Here is a 27,972-nt window from a genome sequence, read left to right on the forward strand (position 1 = left end):
AGTTTGCCTTGAGATAATTTAAATTCGATAAGCTCTTAAATCTGATGATTTTATTGTTGCGTGTTTCAGATGCATAGCCAAGGGCAACCTCCAGCAGAATATATGGACCACCAGGGACATGCTAATGTTACAAGGATGCGAAGCTTTCCCGTTGAGGGCGCCATCCCTCAGATACGTGAACCTCGTCCGAATATGATGCGTCAAAACAGCACATCTGATCCCCAGATATACCAAGATGATGAACGTATGCTGCGTACACACAGAGGCTATTATCCCGAGATGGAACCGACTCACTGGTCATCCGCGGATAAACTTTATAGCGGACCCCCAACGTGTAATGGTGGTGAACAAATTCCCTGGCCTGGGCCAAAAACTGTTAGAGCACCCAAGGAGGTGATTTCCAGATCAAGGAAAACAGAGTCTCCTAAAAAAGATGTTCTTTCTTCAGGACCGCCTTTCCCACCCGGTGATGCCAGACTTTTCGTGTTCTACAATCTGTCGTCAATATTCCAAGAAAAAGACATTCTACAGGCTATGCGGAGACATCCTGAGGAAAGAGACCCACAAAAACTGTGCGGTTTTATAATAAATAAAAACTAAATATAAAAAAAAAGAAAAGAAAACAAATCATAAATCTGGGTTCAGGTTCCGAGTACAGAGTTTTATCCTGTACTTGTTATGTATGTGATGAACCACCAGGGTTATCTGTCTGTAACTGGTTTTGTTCCAGTGTGTAGTATGTCATCAGTAACGGTGGAAAGCGATTGTCTCGCAGTCTGTGCCAAATGTCAATCTAAGTATATGCTGTGCATGCGAGAATCGGCGCAGACTGAATGAACGTTGATTTTGGTTTAGTGTGCAATAATGTCAGAATTCAACCTGTAATGTAAAACAGTGTTTTCAACTAGTCTTGTCAAGGTGAATTCTTAGAAGAGTTTTATGTAATGAAAATCTGTATGTTAGCAAACTCCTTTTGTATGGTGATTACAGTACCAAGGCTTTGCAGTTGAGTGTCATCTGTTGCATGTTGCTGCATCAGAGCTTAAAAGGCAGTAGTAGTCTGTCTTCATTTGAGATGCGTATCAACATATACCACAATCACCGCCATTTAATTGAACTGAATCTGGTACTGGTACAATGAAGTCAGATTATTATTTGGAATTGATGTACCAGAAATTACTATCTGGTATTGTTAAACTCAGGAGTTTGCTTTTGTATCGGAATTATGATAGCAGAAGTTTAGACCCCTCCCCCCTTCCCCTCCCCCTCCCTCTTCTCCCTTCCTGTCATGATTTGGCCAGTATATTCAAACATATAGGAAATGGAGTTAATGGTTTTACAGTGTTGAATTTTTATCAGATTTAATTTTTTTTATAAACTTGTTTGACGACACATTTTATCAACAGTAGTAGATATACATGTTTTATATGTGCATGTATGCATTTCATTGCCAGTGTGTTTGATTCTCTCATCCTTGCAGTAAATATAAACGGACAACTCTCTTCTTTTTTCTGCTGCTTTAAAATTAGATGTAATTTCTAAAAAAGAGATTCACTTTCGTTCAGCAACAAACAGTTAACCACAGTGGCAAAGGATTTAACACAATGCACTAAACTCCCACAATGCACTGCACTTCTGTGCAGCAAATCATCTTGGTTAGCTGTGGAGCAAATCTTGAGCTTTTAGAAAACTTAATAAATTTATCTCATTTTATTGAGGTATATCGTATAGCTGTCAAAGCATTTGTTTATTAATAAATGGCTAGATAGGGGGGCTCCTTGTACATTGCACCTTGTGAAACACTCATTGTGAAATGTATTTCTATTGAATTTTTTGATTATCAGAGTCTCCATGTTTGTATTCTAGCAACAGATTTTATATACTGAAATTATTTGTATGTATTTTAACTTTTTTTTTTAAATAAATTATTCTGATCATAAGACAATGGTAAACTTTGCCAGAATGACATAAAGAGTGATGTATCTAATAGAGCTTTTGTTCAACTCTAGTCAGAGCCCTTTAACTGGCTGGTTAACATTTTTTGCATTGTTTAGTCACGTACAACCAGCATTTAGTATTGCTTTCTTTCAATTGTTTTTCATAATTTACATGTACTTAATTCTTTATGTTCGAAATGTGAGTCACGTTGAAATACATGTTTGTAGGATTTCTGCTGCCACAGCTTAAAATTTGATAGAAAATTGTAGTTAGCTTTATGGTTGCAATGCAACAGCTAACATTTCTTCAACGCCAAAATAATGTTGCTTTTAACTTATGCCTTAAAGATTAAATGTCATATCTTTAGTATTATGTTTTTTTTTTAAAATCGATGAATTTGTGCCTCAGAAATGTGTAGTTATGAATTTGTTTTGCTAGACTAACTTGGTGACGTTGATATTCAAAGGAGTTTTTCTAAAAGTAACTTAGGTGGTACTAATGCAGATTATGGATTTCTGTGCTTACTTAAGTGGTACTAATGCAATGTATGGGGAGCCTTCTAAAAGTGCAATAATATTTATTGCACATTATTTTACACTTTATAAAACTATTATATTAAGACAACTGTGGTTGTCCTCAATAGTGTCAACGCTTTGTACGTCATGCATTAACTTTTCACGCAACAATTGAATACAAGGTGATTAACTTGTTGAATGTCCAAGTTAACGTTTGCCGAAAAAATAAACCAGAATAATTTGTTTATTTCCTCCAAAATTGATATGCAAATTTTCAAAATTTATTACCAAAATTTTGCTGAAAAAATGGGGCATTCAAGGAGCTTATAAACATTAGAAAAATTACTGATTACTGGTGAAAATAATAGTCATCCAGTAACTGTTAAAAAATTGGGTAACTGTTGAGAGCAGTCTACCTAAGTTGACCATGTTGCCCAGAAGTCTACCTAAGTTACCAGTAACTATTGGTATTCAGTGAAGAGCAGACATTTTGTATTGACTTGTGCGAGAGTTAAGACGTACAAAGATAGGTGCTATATGGACCTAGTATTATGTAAAGCCTATATTGGCAGCAAAATTTATTGATAAATATGATGATTTTAAAATATTTCCTTCTTTAAAATATAAAGATTTTGTAAATTGTTTTAATTGTGTTGTTTTTTGTCTGCTTGAATTGTGCATTAATTAACCAAGTAGCTAGACGCTCATTGGACGGATTAAATATTTAAAGTTTTATCATATCCTTGTTATCTAAAAAAAATGTATTCAACTCTCAGAATCCTACTGCCAGTCCTGTGGATTCCTACTTATTTAATTCTGTATTTTCAGTGGACGGGAAGGGGGCAGCTTTGGTAACATATTGTACTAAAGTCACACTCATTGGAAAGGGTTCTAACTACCTTCTTTATTAATTCAATAAAGGTTTTATTTCAGTGTATCTGAAGGTGTGTTAATGAATAGCCAAGCACTGATCTTGTAGAAAGTAAAGAATACATAACATGTACAGTTTTTAACGCAAGTTTTTGAAACAAACTCCCTAAGGTTGTTAAAGATTTACACATGACTGCCCAGCATGAACAATTGGTTGTAAGAACAAGTGAACACTCTAGGTAGCTGAAAGTTCAGACATAAAACTGGCCCCCTCAGCTGAATAGAAGTTTACTAAAAAAGAACTTTGGATTTCTCCACAAACTGTAGTTTTACTTGTGTTCGAGATTTAAAAATTGATTTCTACACAGCAGTCTTTAATGTTCTTTTGACTTCATTGAAGCATAGACCTTAGATTTCTAAGGTCTATGATTGAAACAATTATAATCCCATTATTTTTAGATTTTTAAATGTATTTAGTTATTTGTGAAATAAATATTTTGTTTCAGTTCAAAACGTTTGATTTTTGGAACTTGTTATATTTTATGCATGAGTTTATGTGAAAGCGATGGTTGATTTTGTGCAAGGTGGCAAGAAAAATTGACATCTTAATCTTTAGTGTTCACTCCTGCAATGTAATTTTGTAACCCTGTGTGCTTTATATCAGTACAATTATAAGTGGCTACTTGCCAGAAATGAGATGACATGTTTCTATAGTTGAATCAATCAACAGTTCAGTGCACAAAAGACAGGAACTGCGTATTGGCAGACACCATTACGGAAGTCCGATAAAATGTGTATATCTGTAAAAGGCATTGGTGTATAACAGATACAGAGCAGTGTCTCTATAGAAAGGTTAAAATGATCAGTAGGTCAACTCGCCCCCACAATGCACTTGGAACTTCTAGCCTTAACCCTCATGTCTTAAAATGTGAAGAATTTCAAAATAATCTTACGTAATCTTCAGACTTTTCAAAAATAGTTCTATGGTCTTGAAAAACTTAAATTTAAGATGCTGAAAAATGTTGTCCATAATAATAATAATTTTTGCTTATCAAAACAGGCTTAGCTGAGAATACAGTGTGAAGTTTGTTGAATCAAATTCCAAATTTTGACATGTTGCTTGATTTTTAACATCTGTTGCATGAATTATGGTTAACATTATGCTATTTCTGGGGGCGGACATCGTCTGGCAACATGGTGAAAACAAAGGCCAAAAACTCTCAGAAAACGGTACTTTAAGATAGTTGTTGACTCTCCTGAACAGTGTAACAAGATTAACCCTACATGTGAACGTGTATATATTTGGTTGTGCATGATTGCTTCCAAGTTGAGTTTGTGCCGTTTCCTCGACTTTAGCTGTTTTTCACCGGCTTTTGAACCAGCATTCCACAGCAGTGCGCACGGAGCCCAAAGAAATACATGGTACCGTAGTGCACGTCTTAGCAACATAGTTCGTTATGTGAAGTAGCTCTGCCCTCAGGAATGCATGTTTTATTTCAAACATGTCATACTACCACTGGTAATTAAACCTGTATGTGTTCAATGGAAAATTATGTCTATTTGAAGCAAAGAGAAACAAATTATAGAAAAATCATACAAATATGCACAGTGTTGAGCTGAAATTTCCGGCGAGAAAAATCAATGGAGTTAATGTCGTGACACGTACATATTCTTCCTTAATTATATTTTCAGAGTGCAATAACCTACATGCGTGACTTCCTCTTTGAGAAGAGATTTCCTTCAAAAATATGTGTACATGTACGTATACTAAAGGTTGCCAATGAGCGGAAGTATATAATACTGTATAATAACTTATTTTTGCTTGCAATTTATTTTCGGTGGAGGTATGATTCAGTTGAAATAAAATCCAGCGAATATACCATTTTTTCTTTAATTTTACATTCAACTTGTCAAAAATCAGTGAAAATGAATTTCATACTTAAAACACCCAAAAAGTCTTTTCAGCGAATATTAATTTTACAGTAGTTGATTTAGACACAAGTCCATAACTATTGACCTTTCTTACTCAGTAGGATTTTTTTTTTTGGAGTACCATTCATTTTTTTTAAAAATCTATTTGTAAAATTTGTTTCAAAGCATTATTTCATAAAGAATAAATAGTATATAAATAATACAAATTTTAGACAAAAATGGCATATCTTATGTTTTTGCTCAAAAATCACCATCATTATGGGTGTTCTACATTTTTTTGTCAGAAATTTTATTTTATTGATTTTTATGAGCAACAGTCAATAAAGTGATGAGATAAGCATCGAGATAAGGGTCAAGGAAACCAGAAGCACATGGTATAGGCAAGGTGTTCCAATTAACAGTCGTATGTGAAAACACACTTTGACATTAAGCATATTACAATCACCGTATCAGTCTGATTTTCTCTTTTATGAAGAAAAATTAAGACACAAACTCTCCAAGATCATTTCCAATGATTAGAATTTCATTGAAGTCAAAGCACACTGGTTAATTGTGTAATTCTACCTTTGTTGTTTTTTAGACTTTGTCCGAGTCATTGGGCTATCATGATATGAATAATAAAACAATCAATTTCCCTGTTAATCATTAGCAGGAATATCGTCATATCTTGACTGTTTGGCATGTGGTGAGTGATGATATAAATCAGGAAGTTTGAGAGTATGCATCACCCCCCCCCCCGAGTTTATTAGGTAATTTAGGGTGTGCATCAGTGTTATATTCACTTTCATCAACCATAGTTATATTGTTTCATTTCTCAATTGAAACAAACATGTGCTACACGTTATTGTTGGTAATTCAAAGCACAAAAACTACTATACAGTGAAGGACACAAAGCTGTGGGTATTACTGATAAAATTTTCGCAATTTAGTGGCATTTCTTAGAGACACATCATCAACGCTTTGGGCTACCATTGTCTAGCATTGTTATAACAACTTTATTTAATGCATCCTTAGAAATACAATATTTTATCGGTTAATAGCAATAAATATTCAGACAGGCTTCTGTAAGTCTAAAATCAACAAAGATGCTATCATTGTTTATTTATGATAATTATGCAAAGGAAAGGAATTTGAATAATCCAGAATGACGGCAGAGTTCTTCAGTGAAAGATTTATGGTACAGATTCTTTCATTTTTCTCCTAATAGAACGCATTTTATGAACAATTTCAATTTACTTATATTGCGCATATGTTTATGATTATGACTATACCGGTACATTTAACCTTGCCTCAGCGCCCGTTTTAGCAAGAATAGAGGAAATTATAAAAGAAACTGCAATCCTAACGAGAAGCTATTCTAAAAGCATCTGAGGGGGATTACCTAACTGACAGTGTACAGTATTCAATAACTCCCTAGATTAGTTTCACTTTCACACCTGTACGTTTCCACTTCCTACCTTAGTTACGGTGTTATATTAACCTCACTTTACAAAAACGTGTTCCGCATCCAGAGTTTTGACTCAATGACACGTTCAAGAATTAACAAACTGTTCAACACATTCCCTGTGTTTAGTTCTACTCAGTATGTGTATACACGTGTTCTGAATAGAATAGAATAAAAAACTTTATTATCACCATAACAAAAGTTTGAACTTTCTTTTTTGGCATAATACATAATAATGATTTAATTAGAAAACAACTCAAATGTCAACAGAAAATGTCAAAAATATGGATGATGAAATAATTACCATGAATTTCATAATGAATTAAACATACATACTTACTGTTTTTGTTTATCATAAGCAGCATGAAGTTTTTGGTCATTACTGCTCATTATGAATATAAATTTCCCTTGTAGAATCTTTTAGTGATTCCATTTTGTTTCATTCCATTCCAATTATGCGAGGTGACACATCTGCCAATAGATTTTAAACATTTTTTGATATTCTACCGACGAACAGCTACTGCTCAAAAAGTCTAGCTAGTGAATAGTTACGAAATACTAACTACTGTATTATTCATAATATTTATTCGTCAGTTTCATGAGTTTTACTTAATGTTATCTCACTGAGTGATGATGAATAAGGACATTTCATCACAACATATGTGCATTGATTACAAATTAATGAGCAGTGAAACTTATTTATTTTTCTGTTATATTTAACTTATTGACATTTTTTTCTGTCAATTTTTCTTTGTTAAAACGATCACATTTCCTTTAGCAAAATAGCTTTATGTTATGCTGTTCACCGAACTATTTCGCACAAGACAGACAAACCTCTAAAAAATTTATATTTTGTGATATTTTAGTTTCTATGGTAAAAAGTTCTCAGCATATCTCAAAACTTTGCTATATATGATAAAAAAAATCGGAAAACTATAAGATAGATACTTTATGATTATAAATTATTAGGAAATTCTGATATACATACAAACTAATTATTTTTTAGGAAATAATGCTTTTCATGGCTTCCTGGAGAAATTGATCCAAAAATGTATCGTTTTGCATTTTACCTATGTTAAAACATGGCTGATGGAACATTTTTACATGAAAACTCATGCGTGTCCACTTTGAACTCGCCCACACATTTGATACCGGTAGTTAAAAAAACAAACAAGCTGCTCTCTGATTGGTCCAACTGTTAGGTGTTGGGGTTGGGTAGCCAATCAGGTACAATCTTGTAAATAGCTTTGCATTGACTCAATATTAGTGAAATAGTACTCCATGCATGTATCAAATAAAAACCTGGTATTCTGACTTTTATTTTCTGAATACCTTTCTTCAGTACCTTTCTGTGGGTGACATGTTTATAAATTGTCATTTTTCCAGAATAATTCATGGTTTGAGTTTCGTCCTACATATTGGTGGCAGAAGTGTGACTGAAATCTAAAAGAAATTCATTAAGTTATTGGAAACCCAGATAAGTTCCCTTCTCCATTATTTGTATTCAGTATATATGTGGTAATATCCAGTGAAATCTTTAAGGTCTAAACAGAAACTTACATTCAAAAATACTATACGGGAAAATTTAATGTCAGAGTATTTAGAATAGAACTAATATTTATTATAAATGTATGTGTATATATATATATATATTATTATATTATCATATTTGTTTATTTGAAATATACTGAGGTGTAACCTACTGTCAGTCTTAACTTAAGTCATTAAATTTAAGTTATGTCAGGGATCTGACTCGACTAGCTTTTAAGCTATTTCAGATTCCATTTTACCTAGACTGCATGTACAATTTTGAGTATTGTATGAAATATTTTTCTAGGTAAATAAATTATTATTATTATTATTATAAATGTGCAAGGGTTATTTTCCAATGTTGTTTTATGAGCTAATGGCTGCACTTTTCTTCCAAGTTTATTATGTCTTTTCTCGTTTGATACTCCTGCTTCAGCAATTTCTATTTAAAAAAAAAATACCGCTGTTTGCAATTTTTCGTACTTATTTATGCTTACTTAAAGCGAGAGGGTCGTCACCGGTGCATGCGCGGGAATTGAGTCCCAAGCGATGATAACACACGCTAAATATGCAAAGGCTCATGGCCATCTGACGCATGTGCAGGTGACGACTCCCCGGCTTTAAATCAAAAACATTTTAATTACCATTAATAAATGTGAACTGAAATATTCCTGTTCTGTCAATAGGGATGCTGCACCATGAAAATAAAACATTCGCATAAAAAAAAATTCAAAGAGTGAATTATTTTTGTAAAGTGAACTAGACAACACAAGAATACACCGAATGTTGTTAGCACCAGTTCATTGACACCTCGCAGAACCCTGATAAAAACGAGGCGATGCATCATTGGTCAATTATCTTTTGGTAGGTGCGATATCAGTCTTGTTTATTTAATTTTGTTGCCTTGCTGAGCAATGGATAAAATCAGCACCTTGCATGATCCTGGGGGTTAACTTGGGTTAATTGTATTTCAGTAGTCGTGATACTTATCTCCTACAAATCACGCCAAATTATTAATTCTTGGTAGTCTATGAATCAGGATGTGCATTAAAAATTACTGAACATTTTTTCTGTCAATGTACCCGGGAGTTGGCTACCATTAATCCAAATTTCCTTGACTTTAGCAATATGGATTTATTTTATGATGTTGTTCACCAAACCTGAATAAAAATGTATTTTACACACAGAACAAATTCCATGAAAATTAAAATTTTTGAGCTATTTAACATTGGTTTCCATAGCAACAAGTTTTCATCATATCTCAATATTTTGTTTGGTTAAATCATAGACATAAATATTGTCTATGATTAAATATGACAAAAAATCATAAGATTCACTGGCAATCGTAAAGAGAGACTTATCTTTAATCCATGAAAAATGAAATTAACCATCATATATGACAACATTTTTAGACATACAAGAAATGTAAATCTTTATTCAAATTATTTGTGCAAAACCGGTTTTGCAAAATAAAATAAACTTTCTCCTCCTTGGTGCATGAGGGCGCTATAGCAAATCAAATGCAGATAGTTGAATGTTGTAAAAAAACAGGGTAAGTATTGCTTGGAATCTGCAAAGACAGCAATAAATTCTAGAAAACAGTCATTTTCTGTGTGATAGCACTCATTTCTTCAGAAGTCCAAGTTTTGTTGGTGTTAACAGTATACATCAAGTCATCTGTAGAGTTTTCTATGGTTTCCATGGGAACCAGTGTCCTGTGAAAGAGAAACACAGGATGTGAATGAACAAACGAATAAACAATTAACAAAAAGTGACCAATTGGTGAACATTTGAACTAAGCAAGTTGCCTGATAGATTAATAGGAATTATTGAAATACCGTTCAAATTAATCATATTAAGTTTTACTTGAATTAGAACCACTTTGTCTACGTTAGAAAATATTTTTTTTCCTTTACTCAATTTTGAGCTATTTTGTAATTTTTTTTTAATCGACCATTTCCTCTGAGTGTATCTAATGGTCAACTTGTTTGTTTTTGCAAATGCACTAATCAGTGTGCCTCCCTTCTATTGCAAGGAACCAATCAATCAACCTGTTAGAAGCAGCTCTTCTTAAAAAACTCATTCTGATTGGTTGGTTGCTTCCAGGATGTTCACTCATGAATATTCAAATCAAAGTTCTCAAATACAGAACAATTTGCCACAGTATGCTGGGAGTGCAGTAGGGTAAAAATACTCTTACAGGAAAGAAAAATACTCGAGCAAGAATGGGTATGTCCTAAAAACATATACTGATAAAGGTTTGTCAAGGGAATAAAGTAAAGTTATATTTAAAAGTGTGCATACCTTTGTATTGTAGGAGTGTTTTCTGTAGTACTGGTAGGTACACCATCTAAATCATGAGGTAATTGTAGGTAGTGGGGATCATCCAATGGCTGACCTGGAACCATTCCCATGGGGTACTGTGACCATGTGATGGAATCTGTCAAACAATACACAATGTACCAACTTTAGGCAGTGGTGAATCATTTTCAAATAAGTCACAATATATTATGTTGTCAACAAAGATTGCAATATCTCTGTCTCTGATTGTGTGATGATTAGATTCCGCTTCTTGTCAATGCATGCAGCAGTTCCCCCCAAAGTCACATTCGATAGTGAATGAATCTCGGCCAGTGGAATTGGCCTTCCCATTGAGTCTGTGGCACACTCACCCATGTTCAGCCTAAGGTAGGATTTGAACTTGGGTCTGCTGGTCATGAGTCTGATGCGACAACCACTAGGCTACCAGTGACCAGTATGCAGCAGTTTGAAACCTGGACCTCACTCATTTTTTGTGTGCAAATTTGAGACCACAAAAAAGTAGAATGATACATTTTGTCAATCCAATAAAATAAAATAGTATTAAAAAAAATTTAAAACCATCATCATTTTTCAATTTTCTTGAGGACAAAAAACAGAATGAGGAATTAGCAAAGCAAAAATTCAAAAGTAGAACAAATTAATTTTTTTCAAACACACAAAAAAAAATAACAGTCAAACAATGCTTTTGAAATACTTTCAATTAATTTAAGTCTGATAAAACCCTATCTTTGTCACTTAAGGTAGAGATGCAGTTTATTTGTGAATTTCAATCAAAAATAGTTTTTTTCGTTTTTTATATAGATTTTTATCTAAAGAACATTCTGTGAAAATTTGACCAATGAATTCTTATTGGAACGCCGTTAAAATTGCTGTTTATTTTCTGGTTAAAAATAAAAAACACTCACACGTGGCAATGTTTATGTCCAATTGCCTAATTTGCATGAGTAACCAAATAACCAGACCTTTGATTGACAATATGCAAATCGAGATTGTACGGGTCATAGTTCATTCAATTCACGCGCATGTGCAATTATTCTCAAATCAGTTCTCGCTCGCTAGCAAAACAAACATTATATTTCCTCAGCGTTTTTTCCTAATTTTTATCATTACATTATGCGTGGTGTGAAAAGAAAGAGAGGTAGAAAGAAGATTCAGATGATTTCTATGTCGGAAGAGGCAAAAGCTACACTGAAGGCATCAGCCCACCGAACGAAAAACAAAATCGATGTGAGCGTCCAAAAATGACTTTCCCTGAAGGCATGAATCCGAGTTTCTGATTGACTGAGAGATTTTATTTTTAAATAATTGTTCTCAAAAAATAAACTGAGCATGTGAAGAATAATTTAACATTGTTTACAGTGATAACAGCTCATTGTCGAAACGAAGCTTACCCATTCACGCTAGTCACAATAAACATCATACTCTTCATATAGGCGTCAATGACTACGGTAAAACTTAGACTCTATTTTAGGCATCAGGAATGATTGAAATGTCCGAAAATGACGCCAAAATACACCTTAAAAGTCCCATTTTAAGGCAGAATCTGGTCCCTCAAATAAGGGACACGTGAGCTTTGATTCTAACCGGATATATTGCACTGGGTCGGGGAGATACAAACTTTTGTGTATCTTTTGTCCAATGGGTACCTGTACTTCGATCATTCGCAAGTTTTGCTAGGTGGTGCGAGACAGCTTTGTTTGCAACTGGACGAACTCCGTTTAATTCAATGAAACAAACAACTGACAATGCTAAAATAAATTGCAGAGGTACGCTAAAATTAATTGAAAACAACCAAATAATTTCAATGAAAAATAAATCACAGAGAGAGGTAACTTGATACATTACGGTAACAACTCTTTTGATGCGCTGACCGCTTCTCCGCGTCTGATGTTTTGTTTTCCTTGTCATAATACTTACTGATTGATGATTTTGTTTTGATTTTTGAGTTGTTTAGCGTACAACTCGGCCACGACCTTTGCTTTTTCCGTGAAAAATGGGGAAGTTTACATCAATTTGACGGACATTCCTTTTTTTTAAACTAACGAACACACTGTTTAGCACTCCTATTTTTTTCATTTGCCGATTTCTATTCAGAAAAATTCGACCGCTCGAAAATGCACCTTAATTTTGCACTCTTAAAACATGTCAGATTTCCAACACTAATTATTTAAAACCGGTCGAAATTTTAAAACTTTTACGTTAGGAGCTGGAGCTCTCTTCTTGCAGGCAACCGTCGCCGGTAGTACAACAACATGTTTTGTACGTACATCCGTGCGCTGATTGTCTGCGACTGTCTTAGAAAATCCCTGAATAAGGCGTTGCCAAAATCGGAAAAAATAAAAAAAATGCCTCCTTAAAAAACGAACAGAATTCAAATATTTCTTTTAACAAATATGTTGCAGTGGGAAAAATGGGATTGGAAACGATGAACAAAACTTCTGTGCCTCGCGTTTCGATTCTAGGATTACGCGATTATTCATTATTGTGCGTTCGCTTCCTGGAGTTGGTTCTCAATACTACATAAAAATGATCAAGGATAAATAATTTAATATCCCACTTTGTACTCTTCACGGTAAACCATAGGCTCTGAAATACTCGTAGATTTGTTATTGAAAATACACCGAAGAGAAACCATGATGTTTTGATCGTGATAAAAGGTCACCTTCCTAGGACCGCCCCCTGTTTAATAATTCATGAGATGACGTCATATTTACTGGGCATTGCCACGTGTTTTTACCGACCCCATCAAAACACTGGTATGAATGACGTGTTTCTGATTTATATATTCAAGAGCAGTTGTTCTGGTCCAACGATTTTACATAAAATGTCTATGTCTATACGTTAACTTTCAATTTCAATAGTCTAGAAAGTATGACAAAGTATAACAAAGCAGTAATTCCCGGTTTAACGCGCAAATATGCAAATTAGCCTTTTTCACGTCTTCTATTTTGGGTGAATTCTTGGGTTTTAAATTAAAATAGCTGATAGACGCTTTGACCATTTGCCTCGAAATTTTCACACATTATTGACAAGGTGTTCCCCCTTCAAAATGCGTCTGGACAGTTTATTACGGCGAGTGGAACAAAAATAACAAGTCCGCAATTAACATGGATATATAAATTATGCAAAAATAGAAAAGAGTGAACTTTGAGGTCATGCTGTGCGACTTTGAAAGCCGTTAGAGAGATGAGTGGACGCATTTGAATTAGTAGTATACCAAGGTATCCAGTGATGTAATTTTACCCACAAACGGACTTGAAGTTTTTAAGCTAATTTTTTTTAAACCACTTTTGTCCAAAAAAGCATATTTTTGACCCAAAATCAAAAACGCATTCTGGATATTTAAAATAAAGACAAGTTTTACAAAGTTTGTATAATAAGCTTTCAGAAAATATATAACATGTTGGATATATAATACCATCTTCATTGTCTAATTACTCAATTAAAAAGCAAGCCAAATAAACTGCATCTCTACCTTAAGTTAAACAGACTTGAACACTTCACTACTGATCAGCAGATCAAGAAATAATACGAGTTAAGACAAAATACCTGTGCATAGTTGCCATGGCAACACATTTTCAGGTGTTGCAGCTTTTTCGTCATCCATTTTTTCTTCACCACTGGTATCATTTTTTTCTTCACATGATTCTTTTTCGTTTAACCTTTCCGTTATCTGTTCAACAGTATAAATCATCTTGTTTTCTACTTTCTCTTTCACCCCAGACGGAATCTCGGTTTTTAAATATATTTCAGTCAGTTCAGAGATTTGTTTTTGTGCGTTGTTCATGATCGCTGGACGCACGTAAGGAATAATACTGAAATCAACATAAAATAACAAACAGTAGACGTTTAATGAGATCATAATCTTATAATAAGAAATATTTTACACAGAAGTACGACATGTATTACCGGTACCAAGAATTTCTTAACAAAAATGAGTTGTATGATGTGTGTCCAGACGACAGTCGATTAACTTCTGAAATGTGACAACTTTTTTCAACTGAGCTCAAAATACCAAAATTCTATTTTATCCCTAGTTTAGATTGTTTTAACAGAGTTCAATCATTTTGAAAATCAGCTTTTGTAAGGTAGGCCCGACTGAAAAGTAATGAGAAATGATTTTTGCCAACTTCAATTGCATTTTTAGGGTAGTGACTGGTAAATAAAAAGTTACATTTCAATTTCGTAGGTGGACGAAAATAAAACTTGTAACTCCTTGTTATTAAATACTGTTGTTCCATCATACCTTGGTAGTAAAGCTAGTGTATATTTGGCAGGGTTCTCTACGCACAGGTCTAGTAAGTGTCTCCACTGCATGTTGTACATTGACCCTGGGGAGGTCGAGTCACCGGTCGTGGCACCTGACAAACACATAATATAAAACTTGTTGGCAGAATTCTTAACAGTCTGTGTATTGTTACTGCGTTTGTTGTAAGCGTGTTATGAATGAAGTCCACAACACATATATCCACCATTATTAATACACAAATGTAATACAAGGTCATATGGTAGAACTGGAAATTATTTGCATAGTTTTAAATTTGTGCAACTCATGGGGAACAAAATTACATGACAAAATACAAAAATGTGTGATACTTGTGATTTTGGTTGATATGTTCCTTTGTTGGTGACGCTTTATTTCTCTTCAGTACACTACATATAATTGTGTCGGCCATTGTTGTGAACATGAACTACTGGGTACCATAATTTTTTCCTAAAATGTTTTCAATCGTATTACAGATTTGTTTCTGTTGAATAAAGTACCAGTCTGAGATAACTAGATAAATTTTAATAATGGTCAAACTGAATCAGGATTTTTAGTTATTCAAAATGATCGTGATCGGAACTACCGTACTCCAACACTTTATTTGAATGCTATTAAACAGCAACACATTTGTCAACTGCAGCTCGCTAATGATTTGTCAAACCATTATTTTAAACCATTAAACCATGATTAGTATCATAGATGATTGCATATATTGATGATACAAAAGTGATTTCTAAATCGGTGAATCGGGATCTGACCTGCCATAACTGATTCTCATAGCTAATGTACAATGTCTTCATACAAGGTCATGACCATGTAAAGACAATATTAATTACAGCTACCTGTTTTAATTACAGCTTTCACAAGGCACGCCGTCCATCCTGCTAGACATCTTGTTGCAAAGGCTTCCTGATTATTACATTTACATAATTCCTGTAGTAGATTCTGTACAAGCAGTGGGATGTAGTCTAATTGATGGAACAGCTCTAACACAGGCGTCCAGAACTGTAAGAGGGCGTTGTCTATCTCTGGCAGTGGTGAGGTGCTCAAGTCTGAGGGGACACAAAGGGTGTTCAGATTCCAACATTGCATTCATCCAAGCTTATATTTGTTATACCGGTACATGGGATGGGATCATCGGAGAAAAATTTTTTTTTTAACATTTTCACCATCAGACTTTCTCGCCAAAATTATTCTGCACTTTTTTCTTATATTCTTCAAAATTTCTGGAAATAAACCCTAATACAGGAGCCAACAGACAAGATTTGAGTCAATATTCACTCAAAAAATTTGGCTATATTTGTCCTAGCCTTCTGAAGCAGAGCGCAGCGATAAACAGAAATATTTTTTTAAATTTATGATGAAAAGAGGGAGCTGGTGGTGAATAGGTTAACAACATTCACAAAATCTCACAGGAAACATTTGAGAAAATTAAATCATCCCCTTATTGTATAGACACAGATGTTGCATTATTCAGTTACTGGGCCTTTAAATAAAAATGTTGTCAACTCTCAGCCTACAGACTAATCTATACATTGTACATTGGTATTACTTATTTGCATAGATGGGCCCTGAATATGAATAAAATACATAATTATAAACACCAGAACTCACCATCTGCAGTCATTCCTAATACTTTAAGTTGATGTGGAGTTGGAACCAAAAACCCATCCTGTAACAAGGTGTTTATTAAACACACCCTGAAACATACAAGTACAATCAAGGGTAGATAAACAAAGGGCTGTACCATGGAGAGAAAATGACAAGACTAGACCTATAGCCAGGGAGAAGTTAAATTACTATTCGGACAACTGAATAATAACTCACTTAACTTAACTATAGTAAATATATAAGCAACATAGATTAAGGAAATTAGAGTTTGAAAAGTTAACACCAATTCCTAAATGATTTTGTTCAAATATAGTATACCAAGATCTCATATTAGTTGTCTGTATGAATAAATCTTCATGAATTTGCTGTAAAGTACTTTAATTTGCAAGACACAGATGCCTGGCATTGGATTATTCACCCACCGTCAGGGGGACATGAGCTGGGGTTAGAGCGGTTAGTTTCACCCTACTGATGAGCAACTTTTGTGAAATTTCGTCCATCTAAATCACCAGATCACAACTAATACAGCATATCAAACATATCAATTATCATGAACAAACCAATTTACCAACAATGCATCATTTTGATTTTTATCTGAAGCATCAACTACCACCCCCCTACCACTCCCCCCTCCTACCACAATGGTTCAATGCAGACATACTTAATTTGTCAGATACCTGTGTTTACTTTTCAACACATCTTGAATGGTTTGGACCGCATCGTTTACTGCCTTCTCACTCCACTTTGTCTTCATCTTTCTAGACTGTATTCGCTGTTGTACAAACAAAACTAAGTGTATCAGACTGACCAACTTTCGTACCAAATGTAATGTTCAAAGCAACAAACAGAAATAAAACTACTACCCTATCATAAGCACACATACAATAATAATTTCATTTTTTTGCATACTGAACTTTCCTGACCATAGATGTTCCTGTACCTGTGTTATTTATGTATTGTAGGTGAAATACTACAAGATTCAGTTTTGGTTTTGTTTTACAACAGCTATGTGGTTGAAACAATAACAGACATTGTCAAATGAAAAAGAATCTGGTTTATATACTTTTAATAAAAACATTAATAAAATTACACCATAGCCATTAAACATTAAAAACAGAAAATAACAAAAGTTTAATTAGGTATAATAGGATAATTCCAGAAAATATCCATCAGTGTTTACAAATACAGTGTCTATGGCATCATTCCCAGAATGCATTATCTGCAATATAAATTACAATCTTATTGAGTGTACGTTGTATACCTGAAACATGGCCTGTTGGTAGACAATGACAGCATCACGGATATCATCTACAGGGAAACAATATATTATTTTTATTTTCTGAGTCACTGGAAGAAAGATACATTTTAAACAGATATTGGATACAATTGTTGTGAATATCCACAATAAATATGCATGTCACATGATCAACATCAATCTTATTAAAATAAGATCCTGGTTGGCTTAATTTTTTTTTTTTTTTATATAATTATTATTAATTTTAATTATTTACTATAATTATTATTATTATTTATTTTAATTATTTTTTAACGTTACAATTATTTTGCTGCAAGAATGGTTTTGTTCGTGAAAGCCACCTGGATCTGAACAACTCGCATAGGAACTCTCGTTCCAGTCTCACAATTTACGAGAAAAACAGCAGCCAATCAAATTCGTTGTAACATGTGTAAGATTACGCGAATGTTTTTGTTATGGTCACCATTTTGTTTTTCGTCAGTGTGAAGATTTCGGAGTTGTTATTGGTAAGTATATTGTGTATTTATAGATTCGTTTCTTGGTAAAAAAAAAACGACAGACAACTTTAGTCAACTGACAGTGTATGTATGACATGATATTGTGAAAATTGAAGCAATTTTGTTTGTATTCATTCGTAATGATGGATCTCAATCAATCACTTTTTGTTATTTTGCGTCGGAGGTTAACTGCAGTTCTGTAGCTGGCTTGGTTTCGCTGTCGGGTATTTCGTTCGTCGTGGTGTTAACGCGAAATCAGAGAGCTACAGTTCTATCCTATACGAGTTGCTCTATTTTATCGACCTGAAATCAGGTCGGGCAGTAACAGCAGTTTTTTTCATTGGTCGATTTCACGAAGAAAACTGTGGAAAATAGGAAAACTACAGCGAAATCCCTGTTTGCCGCTATAATTGAATAATTTATCATGACGTAACGTGAAGCTGTAAATACAAGTGAACTAATTATTAATTTTGTTTCTTTTAGTTTCAGATTGTTTCTGTTTGTTAGCTACTATGTCGTATGTAGTTTTGGTTTTAAAAAAAGAGTTTTTGAATAAAGCTGGAAACCTTGCCAGTGGATACACCAGAAAAAAGATTCTCCGGAATACAGATGAAATTATTGGATTGAAAAATGGTTGGCTGTGCCCAGCAGAGCTGATATGATTGTTTTTAGCCAGTTAGAATCAATTTGTTGGTCAAAAAATAAAATGCAGTTGTATTGTCAACAAGGATCACCCCCTAGGTACATGGTTTTATAGTTCTAAATGTGTGCAGGGAACAAAATATAAAACTGTTTTCACAGCAATTAAGACACATTGGCAATTGTCAATAATTTATTAAAAATAATATAACTGATATCTCTGTACATGTACATTTTGTATTCCCAGCATGGGGACAGATCCAATAAAAGAAAATGTTGTACTACAAGTAATAATTTATATGCAAGACAGAGCATTTAACTACAATTTCTGTAGTCAATCACAAATAACATGTCTGACTCATACTGAGGAAAAAATGGGTAAAAAAAGGTTTTACAAATTTAATTAGTTATTTATTATTGAAGTTTGTCAAAATCTACTTGGCATCGTATCAACATTTGATTAAAAATATCCCCAAAATAAGAATTTTCACATTCAGAGATATTTGTTTGAATCTGTTGGATAACAAATACAGATCCTCATGTCACACTTGTAAATTGTGATCAATTCTCGTTCACCAATGAATAACATTATGAAAATGCTTCTTCAAATGTTTTTAATCAGATGACAATGAAATACAAATACAATGCCAATCTGATTATACCAACTTCACACTGCTATTATCAATGGCACATTCAGTCCTCTTTACCAGTGCTTGATAAGCTATTCTCAATTATTGCATCAGACTCTATACTGTCACTGCTAACACTATCACTATCTGCACAGTAATGAATAAGATGTCTTTCAATATAACTACTCTCATCTTTGCCATGTCCACATGAACACTTAGATACACAAATATCACAACAACTGTGATATAATACTTTCTTTCAATTGATTTATTTCCAAACTTGAAGCAAAATCTTCATAAAGTTTCACTCGTCTGCATACATTTGTGTTTCTTAAGTATGATACAAAATAACGAAATGAGATGGTTTGTCATCTCTCCCAAATTCCTGTACATACAACTCTATTATCAAATGAATATCATGATGAAAATTTTTCATATCAATTAATACCCATTCTAAGAGCTGTTGTACAAAAAATAATATGCAACTCTGTATGTGACACTTTCGTCATTTCTTTTAAGTGAGACTCTTATACTACAGAATCAGTTTCGCTGTGGTACATCCCAATGTAAGAAATTGAGGCAGGATATTCTTCAAAGTAATCATATAATCTAGATGTATAATCAAGTGATAAACAGTAGACGTGGAAACTGGTCAGTTTCCTCTCTCAACTTATCAACCATCCAGTAAAAAGTTGAGGGGATATCACATACAATTTTCAAAACACCATATATAACATTAGCCTTATTGGGACAAACATTTATATTATTACAGTCTGAAATGGAGCCTGTGTCCTTGATCTGTGACTGTAACAATTTGGATGCTGTTGCGGTCAGTGCACATCAGGAAAATAGGATCATAGTTCTCTTAAATAGGAAAAATACTCTCTAAGTGCACATTCCTGCTCCTTGCGTCTGCCTTTGTTACTTTGAGCAATAGTCGGCTTTCCCCTGTAAAGAGCAAAAATGAAGATACTCAATATGTGTTTACACAACACTTATTTTAATATAGATACTGGTAATTCATTTTTCCTCTGTCTTAGGGGCTTGAGGATTTGAAACTTGGAAGGAGTGTGAACAAATTTTTGTAAAGCATTAAATAATTAATGACATAACATCAGTACTGTCTATCTTTAAATAATCTCCAATAATAATTGCGACAAAACATATGCAAGCTATTGCAGCTTCCAGTTGAATATTAAATGACTTCAATCGTTAATTGCGTGAGTATATCAAATTTTCAAACGCAATATCCACACAAAAAACTACGAAACGTTCACAACAACACTGTCGGCGCCAACACCGCCATTTGACCTTTTGACGAAAATCAAAATAATGACAAATACTGCAATAAATGTGTTCACTATGTATTCATATACATAGATATCGTAGACCAAAGTAGAAGATACTAAAAATGCTGTGACTCAGGCGAAAATTGGCCGACTTGAATGACATTACGAAAACACATAAAACAGATAAATGCGAGTGTGTTTTGAAATCTTCGGGTTAACATGTGTCAACCAACTAACAGCAAGTTATGCCAAGGCACGCATCCGAGAAGCTAAATACTAGTTGCCATCGAACGCAAAGTTACACTGCAGGACAACAGTTACAAACAAGACAATATGCGAAGTATGCAAGGAGACAACGATTGTTTGTCAGGAACAATTACGAAATTCATCGAAACACGCATAAACCTACCTCGAACTTCACCTCTGCAGCAGTACATGTGTGGTCAGCCATTTTTTCATCTGGAGTTCTACGCTTGCGCAAAACATGAGTTTAACCGCTTTGTAAGACGCTCTGTGATTGGCTGAGTAAATTGTCTGGTTCTGGAACGAGAGTTCCTATGCGGGTTGTTCAGATCCCGGTGGCTTTCACGAACAAAACCATTCTTGCAGCGAAATAATTGTAACGTAAAAAATAATTAAAATAAATAATAATAATAGTAAATAAATAAAATAAATAATAATTATAGTATTTATATAAAAAAAAAAATTAAAAAAAAATTAAGCCAACCAGGATCTTATTTTAATCAGATTGGATCAACATCATCCAATAGGTAAACGTCTGTTTCCAATATACCGGTAAGTATTTTTTCTGTACTATGTGATGCTCTGAGATTCTACACAGAACTTGTAACTTTGCACATAAATGTCCCATTGTCATTTTGAAAAGCTAGGTTTTACCTGAACTGATTTCATCTGTGGTCACCTCTGAATGGGCCTCCCAGTACTCCCACCGTAACCATGACAATGCATATTTAACGCCAGTTTTTAATACTCGTAATGATGGTAGTTCAGTGTGTGTGGCTTCATGGCGTAAATTGACCAACCATTCAGGAAGTCCCATCTAAACCACAAAAAAACAACAAACATACAATTACATTCAATATAGTATGTCTCAAGACAGTCAAGACTTCTCAAGTTGTGTTTACAGCAGTGCATTGTTTTTTGGAATATTTCAATATAGCTAAAGCATCATACATGGAAATGGTGGCTTTCAAAATCATCCATTTTCTGTGAATACACTAAAACTAAATTCTACATGAATTTTTTTTTGTCAACATAAAATATCTAGAATTTGATGTTTAGACACCAGAAATCCTACACCAATGTAAAACCTGGTATGGGTGAGAGGGTTGCTATTTGTAGGTAACTAAGGCAACAGATCATCAACGTTGTTAATCTCGTACTAATTTCTGGAGACAAAGTCTAAAAAAAAAAAAAATTGACAACATATGGCAGATTTCAAAAACATGTATTGTTTTGAACTTTACCTCACTACATTAAATACCAAACAAAGAATTATTATGTCGGAAAAAGTAACCACAGTTTAGCAATAGAGAAAGAAAGGCAACCCAGGCAAAGACACCTTTCAAAAAACTAACTGCTTTGGTTTTGACTGAACGGTTGGCTTTTGAATTTCTCTGGCGCCGTCCTGTGGGGACGCCCACTCTGGGTGAATCTATATAACAGTAGGGGGCCGTCATACTTTAGTTGGATAGCGATTTCGCTTTCAAATATGCCAGGGAAAGTGTTCTATTTTATTCGTGTAATGAGGTGTTCGTGTACAAGAGATTGTCCACGCAAAAACGATGAATAAAGTCGAATTTTATGAGCGGTTGGTTTAATGTTACCCGAACGAATCGTTTGGATATGAAAATGTATTTTCTCCCTAATTTGTATGCAACTGATTCTCAACTTGTCTCTTTATTGAGTATCAATCAGTGTTCAAGATGGCCCCATATAGGAAATATCGATGGATTAATCGCATTTATCATATTATCACTTGTACGCCAGCTGACTGTGGCCATTCTCAGGCTGACCAGGGAAACTACTTTCACATTATCGCGCTTCGCAAAGCAAATCATTCAGAGGAATCCAGACATGTACCAGGCTACGTAAAAGCATTCTATGTTCCCCATTGCAATATGGACTCACCCAGAGTGGACACGACCACGAGTCGGCGTCAGTGAGATTCGAAAGCCAACTGTTTAGTCAAAACCCAAGCAGTTAGCCAATTCGCTAGTGAGTTTGCAAATTGGCTGCCCCAATACTTCTGAGACTTGCTGTAATAATTTTTCTTTTGATGTATTTGTATTACTTTTTAATTTTTGTTACCTATATATGTATTGCTAACAACCAATACAAATGTTTCCTAAACTTAACACAACATCAACTTTGTTAATAGGTTCCATTCACAACTCACCTTTTCTGCAACAACATGTACTGGCTTGGCACAAAACTTGGTCTGCGCTTGATCCGTTATCATATTCACAAATCTGAAAATCAATATTATTAACAACGTGTGAACATCAATACTTTTTGTTTGTTTGTGTAATCCAGTCAACTGAATAAATAACAAACATTATTATATATCTGTAACCGTAATGTCATAAGTTACAGCGTACCAGTATTGCACTGGGTACATTGTATTTGCATCCTATCGTATTAGGAAATGCAAATTCCAAATATGGAACAATCACAAACATGGCAGTCCCTGGAGCGAAGTTTGACCTGACCCCACACAAAGAAATTTGCTATACGTGTTCTACTCTTTTTGGATTTTGGCATTCCCATGATGTATTCTTGGGAGGATGCATAAGATGTACAATAAGTTTATTACAAGGATACCACAAAGTATGCAGTATCCTCGTAAAAACCTCATATTATTAAATGTCTAGCACAAAAATAAATAATTTACCATTTCCTAAAAAGCCGTATTTACATTCACTGCAAATATATTTGCAACAGTTTGAATACTTAAAACTTTCCTTATTTGGGGTCAATTTATGTCACCAGCATTGAATGCGTTCCAGATTATTGACGATGGTCCAGATGGAGATGCACTAAAATATGTAATGGAACCCTAGCATGTATCGCAAATGTTCGAACAGTGCAAAGATTTTTTAGCCATTTTGGTCGTCATCTCTGATTATAACTACTACTAGTACATGTAGTAGGAAAAGATACATAATAATAATAAGGTCATCACGAAAATCAAAGATTACCCTCAGAGCAAGATTGCAATGATCGAATAATGCTATGTGGTGTCAATGATTGCCATACTTCGCCATGTGCGTAATTTGATGTATTGCCGTGATAACCTCATAGTGCAACAACTAATGGATGAGTACACAATATAGCGATGATGTTAATATTCTGTCAATTAACCATTATCCTTTCATTAGTTGGACACCTGATCTTTTTTTTAAATATATTCGAGCACCATTAAGCATTTAACTGGTATTACGAAAAGTATGGAAGTTACTCATCACCACAGCTGTACATAGGAACAAACAATAAATCGGGAGTCAAATCTCAACAGTAGCATTCGCATTCTTATTATGGTTGACTCACCAGTAGCATTCGCATTCTTATTACGGTTGACTCAACAGTAGCATTCGCATTCTTATTACGGTTGACTCACCAGTAGCATTCGCATTCTTATTACGGTTGACTCACCAGTAGCATTCGCATTCTTATTACGGTTGACTCACCAGTAGCATTCGCATTCTTATTACGGTTGACTCACCAGGAGAGCATATATGGTAAGAGTAATATGGTACAATTTCAGCTAAAGCTGTAACTCAACTCCTGATGGCTCCAAGGACACATAATAGGCGGTAGTCGTCACGCATGCGCGAGATATATGGTCATATAAACAAAGATGGCAGCTTTGACTGTTGCACAGATCAACGAGTACAAACTGAGACGTTATCAAGGTTTAATTAGGTATTTTTTAGGTGATTGGAAAGTATCAAAGATGTCATCGTCGGTAATTAGTCTTGCCGCGGTCAAACCTCATACTTGTGATCTCCATTAAAAGAGCACATTGGATTGTGGGAAAACACAAATGACGCATATGCTCAGCAAGACGACCACCACCCTTTAATTCAAGGTGATTTTCACTACATACCTGATTAATGCCATGCCGTATATGTACCGAAGATTATCAATATCAGAGTCATCGTTTTGTATCATAGCATTCACCAACAATGCTGTACACTCTATGGCAACAGGCATCTTTGTAACAAATCTAAAATAATATAAGTGTAGGAAGATATATTAAAGACCGACATGATATATAAACAGGCACGGAAGGAGTTTATTATTCAAATGAAGTCGCCCTCACCCACAGCAACAACGGTGACTAAAAGCTCCACAAAAACACGAGAAACAGTGATTCATTGCATTACATTTCCTATTTTTGAAACGTGAGTGGTGCCATGAATGTTCAGGGAAACCATAAATAAAAATAGTAGTGCATTTGACCATTTAGTTTTTCCAGAAAAATGGGTTTCAAACCCGTTGAGTTTTGAATTTGCTGGCACTGTAAGCTCCACCCACATCGTTTTCAAAATGCATACTTTGCATACGAGGTGAAATACACACTACTAGTGCATTGCTTATGTTACAGACTACAATGAAATGAATTACAGGAAAGAAAACACAGACGAGCTTCTTTGTAACTGGGGGCATGAGGTTGTCAAAACCAGACAGAATATAAAGTGCATGTCTGTCTGAAAACACAGACGGTGGTTGAAATCAAACAGCATTCACAAGCCATTCGCAACAATTTTATTATATGTGCACTCAATGTTACCTTTTATTCAACAACCTTCGCCCACTGCATTCATCGGGAAAAATCCAAATGCTGGTGTGTGGTCGATCGATTGACATTCTCATTCCAATGTAAAATCGCTTGAAATGAAATACGATGGGCATGTCATGAAGAACTGACTGGTGTAGAGGACGTAGTATTCAGCATTTTTCTAAATAACATAATTCTGAATAAATGAGCGAAAGAGATTCGCTGCCGCCGTGCTGGTTGATAGTATATATGTTTTGCTCGTAGCAAGAATGATTATTTTTATAGTGATCCACGATCAAATTTGGCACAAAGCACCACAACATGATGATCACGTACAATTTCGTATACGAAATGAGTACAGAGTACGGCCCAATTGATATATATTCGATTAATCTTCAGAAAATAATCTTTAAAGAAAACATTGCAAGACAGAATGGAAAACAACCGATCGTTCAGAGACCAGATCGTTACTCTACACAACGCAATTTATGTCTGTGAATATATTTATTGAACGAGGCAGCATTGACCACGTCACTTTAGAATGAACTGTGCATATACCAGACTTGAATTCAGATTCCAACAAGCTGCCTTGTCACCAGAAATGAATAAAGTATATAAATATAAATAATAGTTAGTACATATACAGTAAGCTTTATCTCTGATGAAATCTTGATTTTACTAAAGAATGTTTTTCTTTCAGTATTAAATTTCTGACAAAAGTATTCTTGTTTGTTTTTTCTTCCTTTTTTTTGGTAGGGTATACCCACAGTCCCTCTATCCCCGGTCTGGAAACGGTCATTGTATTAGGTGTGAATTGGCCTCCTTCCCTGGCAAAGGCGCATTGCGGGTGTGGGCAAAGTATTGTCACGTGACCACAACGCAGCCGGCCACTATTTTTGACATCATCAGTGTTATGTATTTTATTACAACTTAGTTGTTTATTCCAGAATTCGTGCTTTTTCACATAATTTTTTAATCAGGATATCTGTATAAGGTCATATTTTAGCCGGCGAGTAGTTCTTTAATTTATCTATTTTACCAGCAGCAACACATTTTCGCAACAAATTTTCATACCTTTACCCAGATGTTTGTCGTTTTTGATTTTGGGGTGATTGAAATGACCTCTATTTTATTTACCATACTTCTTGGCGCGAAACCAATATTAATCTTCGATTTTGACATTTTATGATCGAAACATATCATTAAAAATTGATGGGCTGATTTGATATTTGTCACACCGCATTTTATTAATGTTAAATTGAGCGACTTTTGTGGGTGCTTTTTATATCGTAAATGCAAATGGCGACGTTTCGAAATGACAATGTACTCAATTCTGTGTTAAAAAAATCATTTATATACAAACATTGAAGCATTGTTACATATTTTTGCATAGAATAAAGTCATTACTTGTTGTATAGTTGACTTGAACTGTTATGAACCCACCCACGAATCAGAAATATCACAGGTTTTTCGATCGACTACGTTAACATGAACGACGCCATTTTGACAAGATTTGTTTAGCGATGTCAGCATGTTGGCACGCGAAGTTTTTTCCCTATTAAAACGAGAAAATGAACATAATTCCCGATATTAATCTTTGCATTACAGGAACTGGATGTTTATGAGTTGGTGGGCTGGTTGTGATGCCTATCAGGGTTCAAAAAACCCAAATTTCATAGTGATAATTTTGTTTACATGTTTGTCTATGTTGTGGTTGCCCGAATTTGAAGTGAAAGTGAAGTCATACAATGAGGTATCGCTTTGCATGACGGTAAATATTCCGATTTTAATGAATATTTTGACGGTACTGTAATCTGTCTGACTTCCTGACTCCCTCAGCCCGGGTGTGAACAGTTTGTTTACCCGCACCGCGGTTCGAGACAAAAGAACGCTAGTCGTTTCTAGACCGGGGATAGAGGGACTGTGGTATACCATTTTATTTTCATGTAGTCTTATTTTAATATGTAGTCTTTTCAATTTATGACCTGCATTGAATTTAATTTTTTTTTTTTAACTTTTACTTTCTCAATTTGAATAATTTCAAACTGTACACATCTTGAGACACATTCACCTGGCGAGGATAGGATTGAAGCGCCTGTGGGATGTACCCGGCACTGCTCACTGCGGCTATGCTCACCCCAGCTGACTGTTTAGCCCCCAGTACATGCTTTCTTTAAAACGAGTTTATTCAGCACTCACCGATTTTTCCAGGCTGATATTCTCTTCAATGCTCGCTGCTTCAATTGTGCATCGTTAGAATACAATGCTTTGTATACGTATTCCCATTCTTTCATATTTATCCATCCCACAACACGGATTTCATCTTGATCCATGCTTCTTGTGTGGGTGGCCATCTTGAATGCACTACGCCCTCACACGAACAAAAATTTGATACTTTCGAAAACTTTACTTTTATACCAGTGAATCATT

The 27,972-nt window shown here is 34.6% G+C and overlaps 2 protein-coding genes and 2 long non-coding RNA genes across 5 annotated transcripts in view; 2 read left to right on the plus strand and 2 right to left on the minus strand.

Annotated features, from left to right (window-relative positions):
- The window catches only part of LOC100377649 (NEDD4-binding protein 1-like), a 53,452-nt gene extending 49,616 nt beyond the window's left edge, over positions 1 to 3,836 (plus strand). For both annotated transcript variants that reach the window (XM_085505066.1, XM_085505067.1), the window contains one exon: positions 70 to 3,836. In XM_085505066.1, coding sequence (XP_085361192.1) covers positions 70 to 600 — 531 coding nt within the window. In that variant the 3' untranslated portion in view covers positions 601 to 3,836. The remainder of the gene's footprint in view (positions 1 to 69) is intronic.
- Positions 3,837 to 8,235: 4,399 nt separating this feature from the next.
- LOC146736571 (uncharacterized) lies at positions 8,236 to 16,427 on the plus strand. Its single transcript, XR_014930854.1, has 2 exons — positions 8,236 to 9,093; positions 15,676 to 16,427. It is a non-coding gene; the product is annotated as an uncharacterized LOC146736571 (long non-coding RNA).
- LOC100377803 (ribosomal biogenesis protein LAS1L-like) lies at positions 9,562 to 27,914 on the minus strand. Its single transcript, XM_085505068.1, has 12 exons — positions 27,742 to 27,914; positions 24,868 to 24,987; positions 23,158 to 23,230; positions 21,636 to 21,798; positions 17,691 to 17,737; positions 17,107 to 17,201; positions 16,433 to 16,518; positions 15,661 to 15,870; positions 14,798 to 14,912; positions 14,101 to 14,366; positions 10,534 to 10,669; positions 9,562 to 9,944 (listed from the first exon to the last, which is right to left on the minus strand). Exons 1-12 carry the CDS (start codon positions 27,894 to 27,896, stop codon positions 9,821 to 9,823), a joined length of 1,590 nt encoding a protein of 529 aa, XP_085361194.1. The 5' UTR covers positions 27,897 to 27,914; the 3' UTR covers positions 9,562 to 9,820.
- LOC146736572 (uncharacterized) lies at positions 20,163 to 21,244 on the minus strand. The gene is made up of 2 exons (XR_014930853.1): positions 21,148 to 21,244; positions 20,163 to 20,397 (listed from the first exon to the last, which is right to left on the minus strand). It is a non-coding gene; the product is annotated as an uncharacterized LOC146736572 (long non-coding RNA).
- Positions 27,915 to 27,972: the final 58 nt, after the last annotated feature.

The sequence above is a fragment of the Saccoglossus kowalevskii genome, chromosome 11 (genome assembly GCF_978046115.1).
Source record: "Saccoglossus kowalevskii chromosome 11, keSacKowa6.1, whole genome shotgun sequence".
In the NCBI taxonomy this organism is placed as follows: Eukaryota; Metazoa; Hemichordata; class Enteropneusta; family Harrimaniidae; genus Saccoglossus; species Saccoglossus kowalevskii.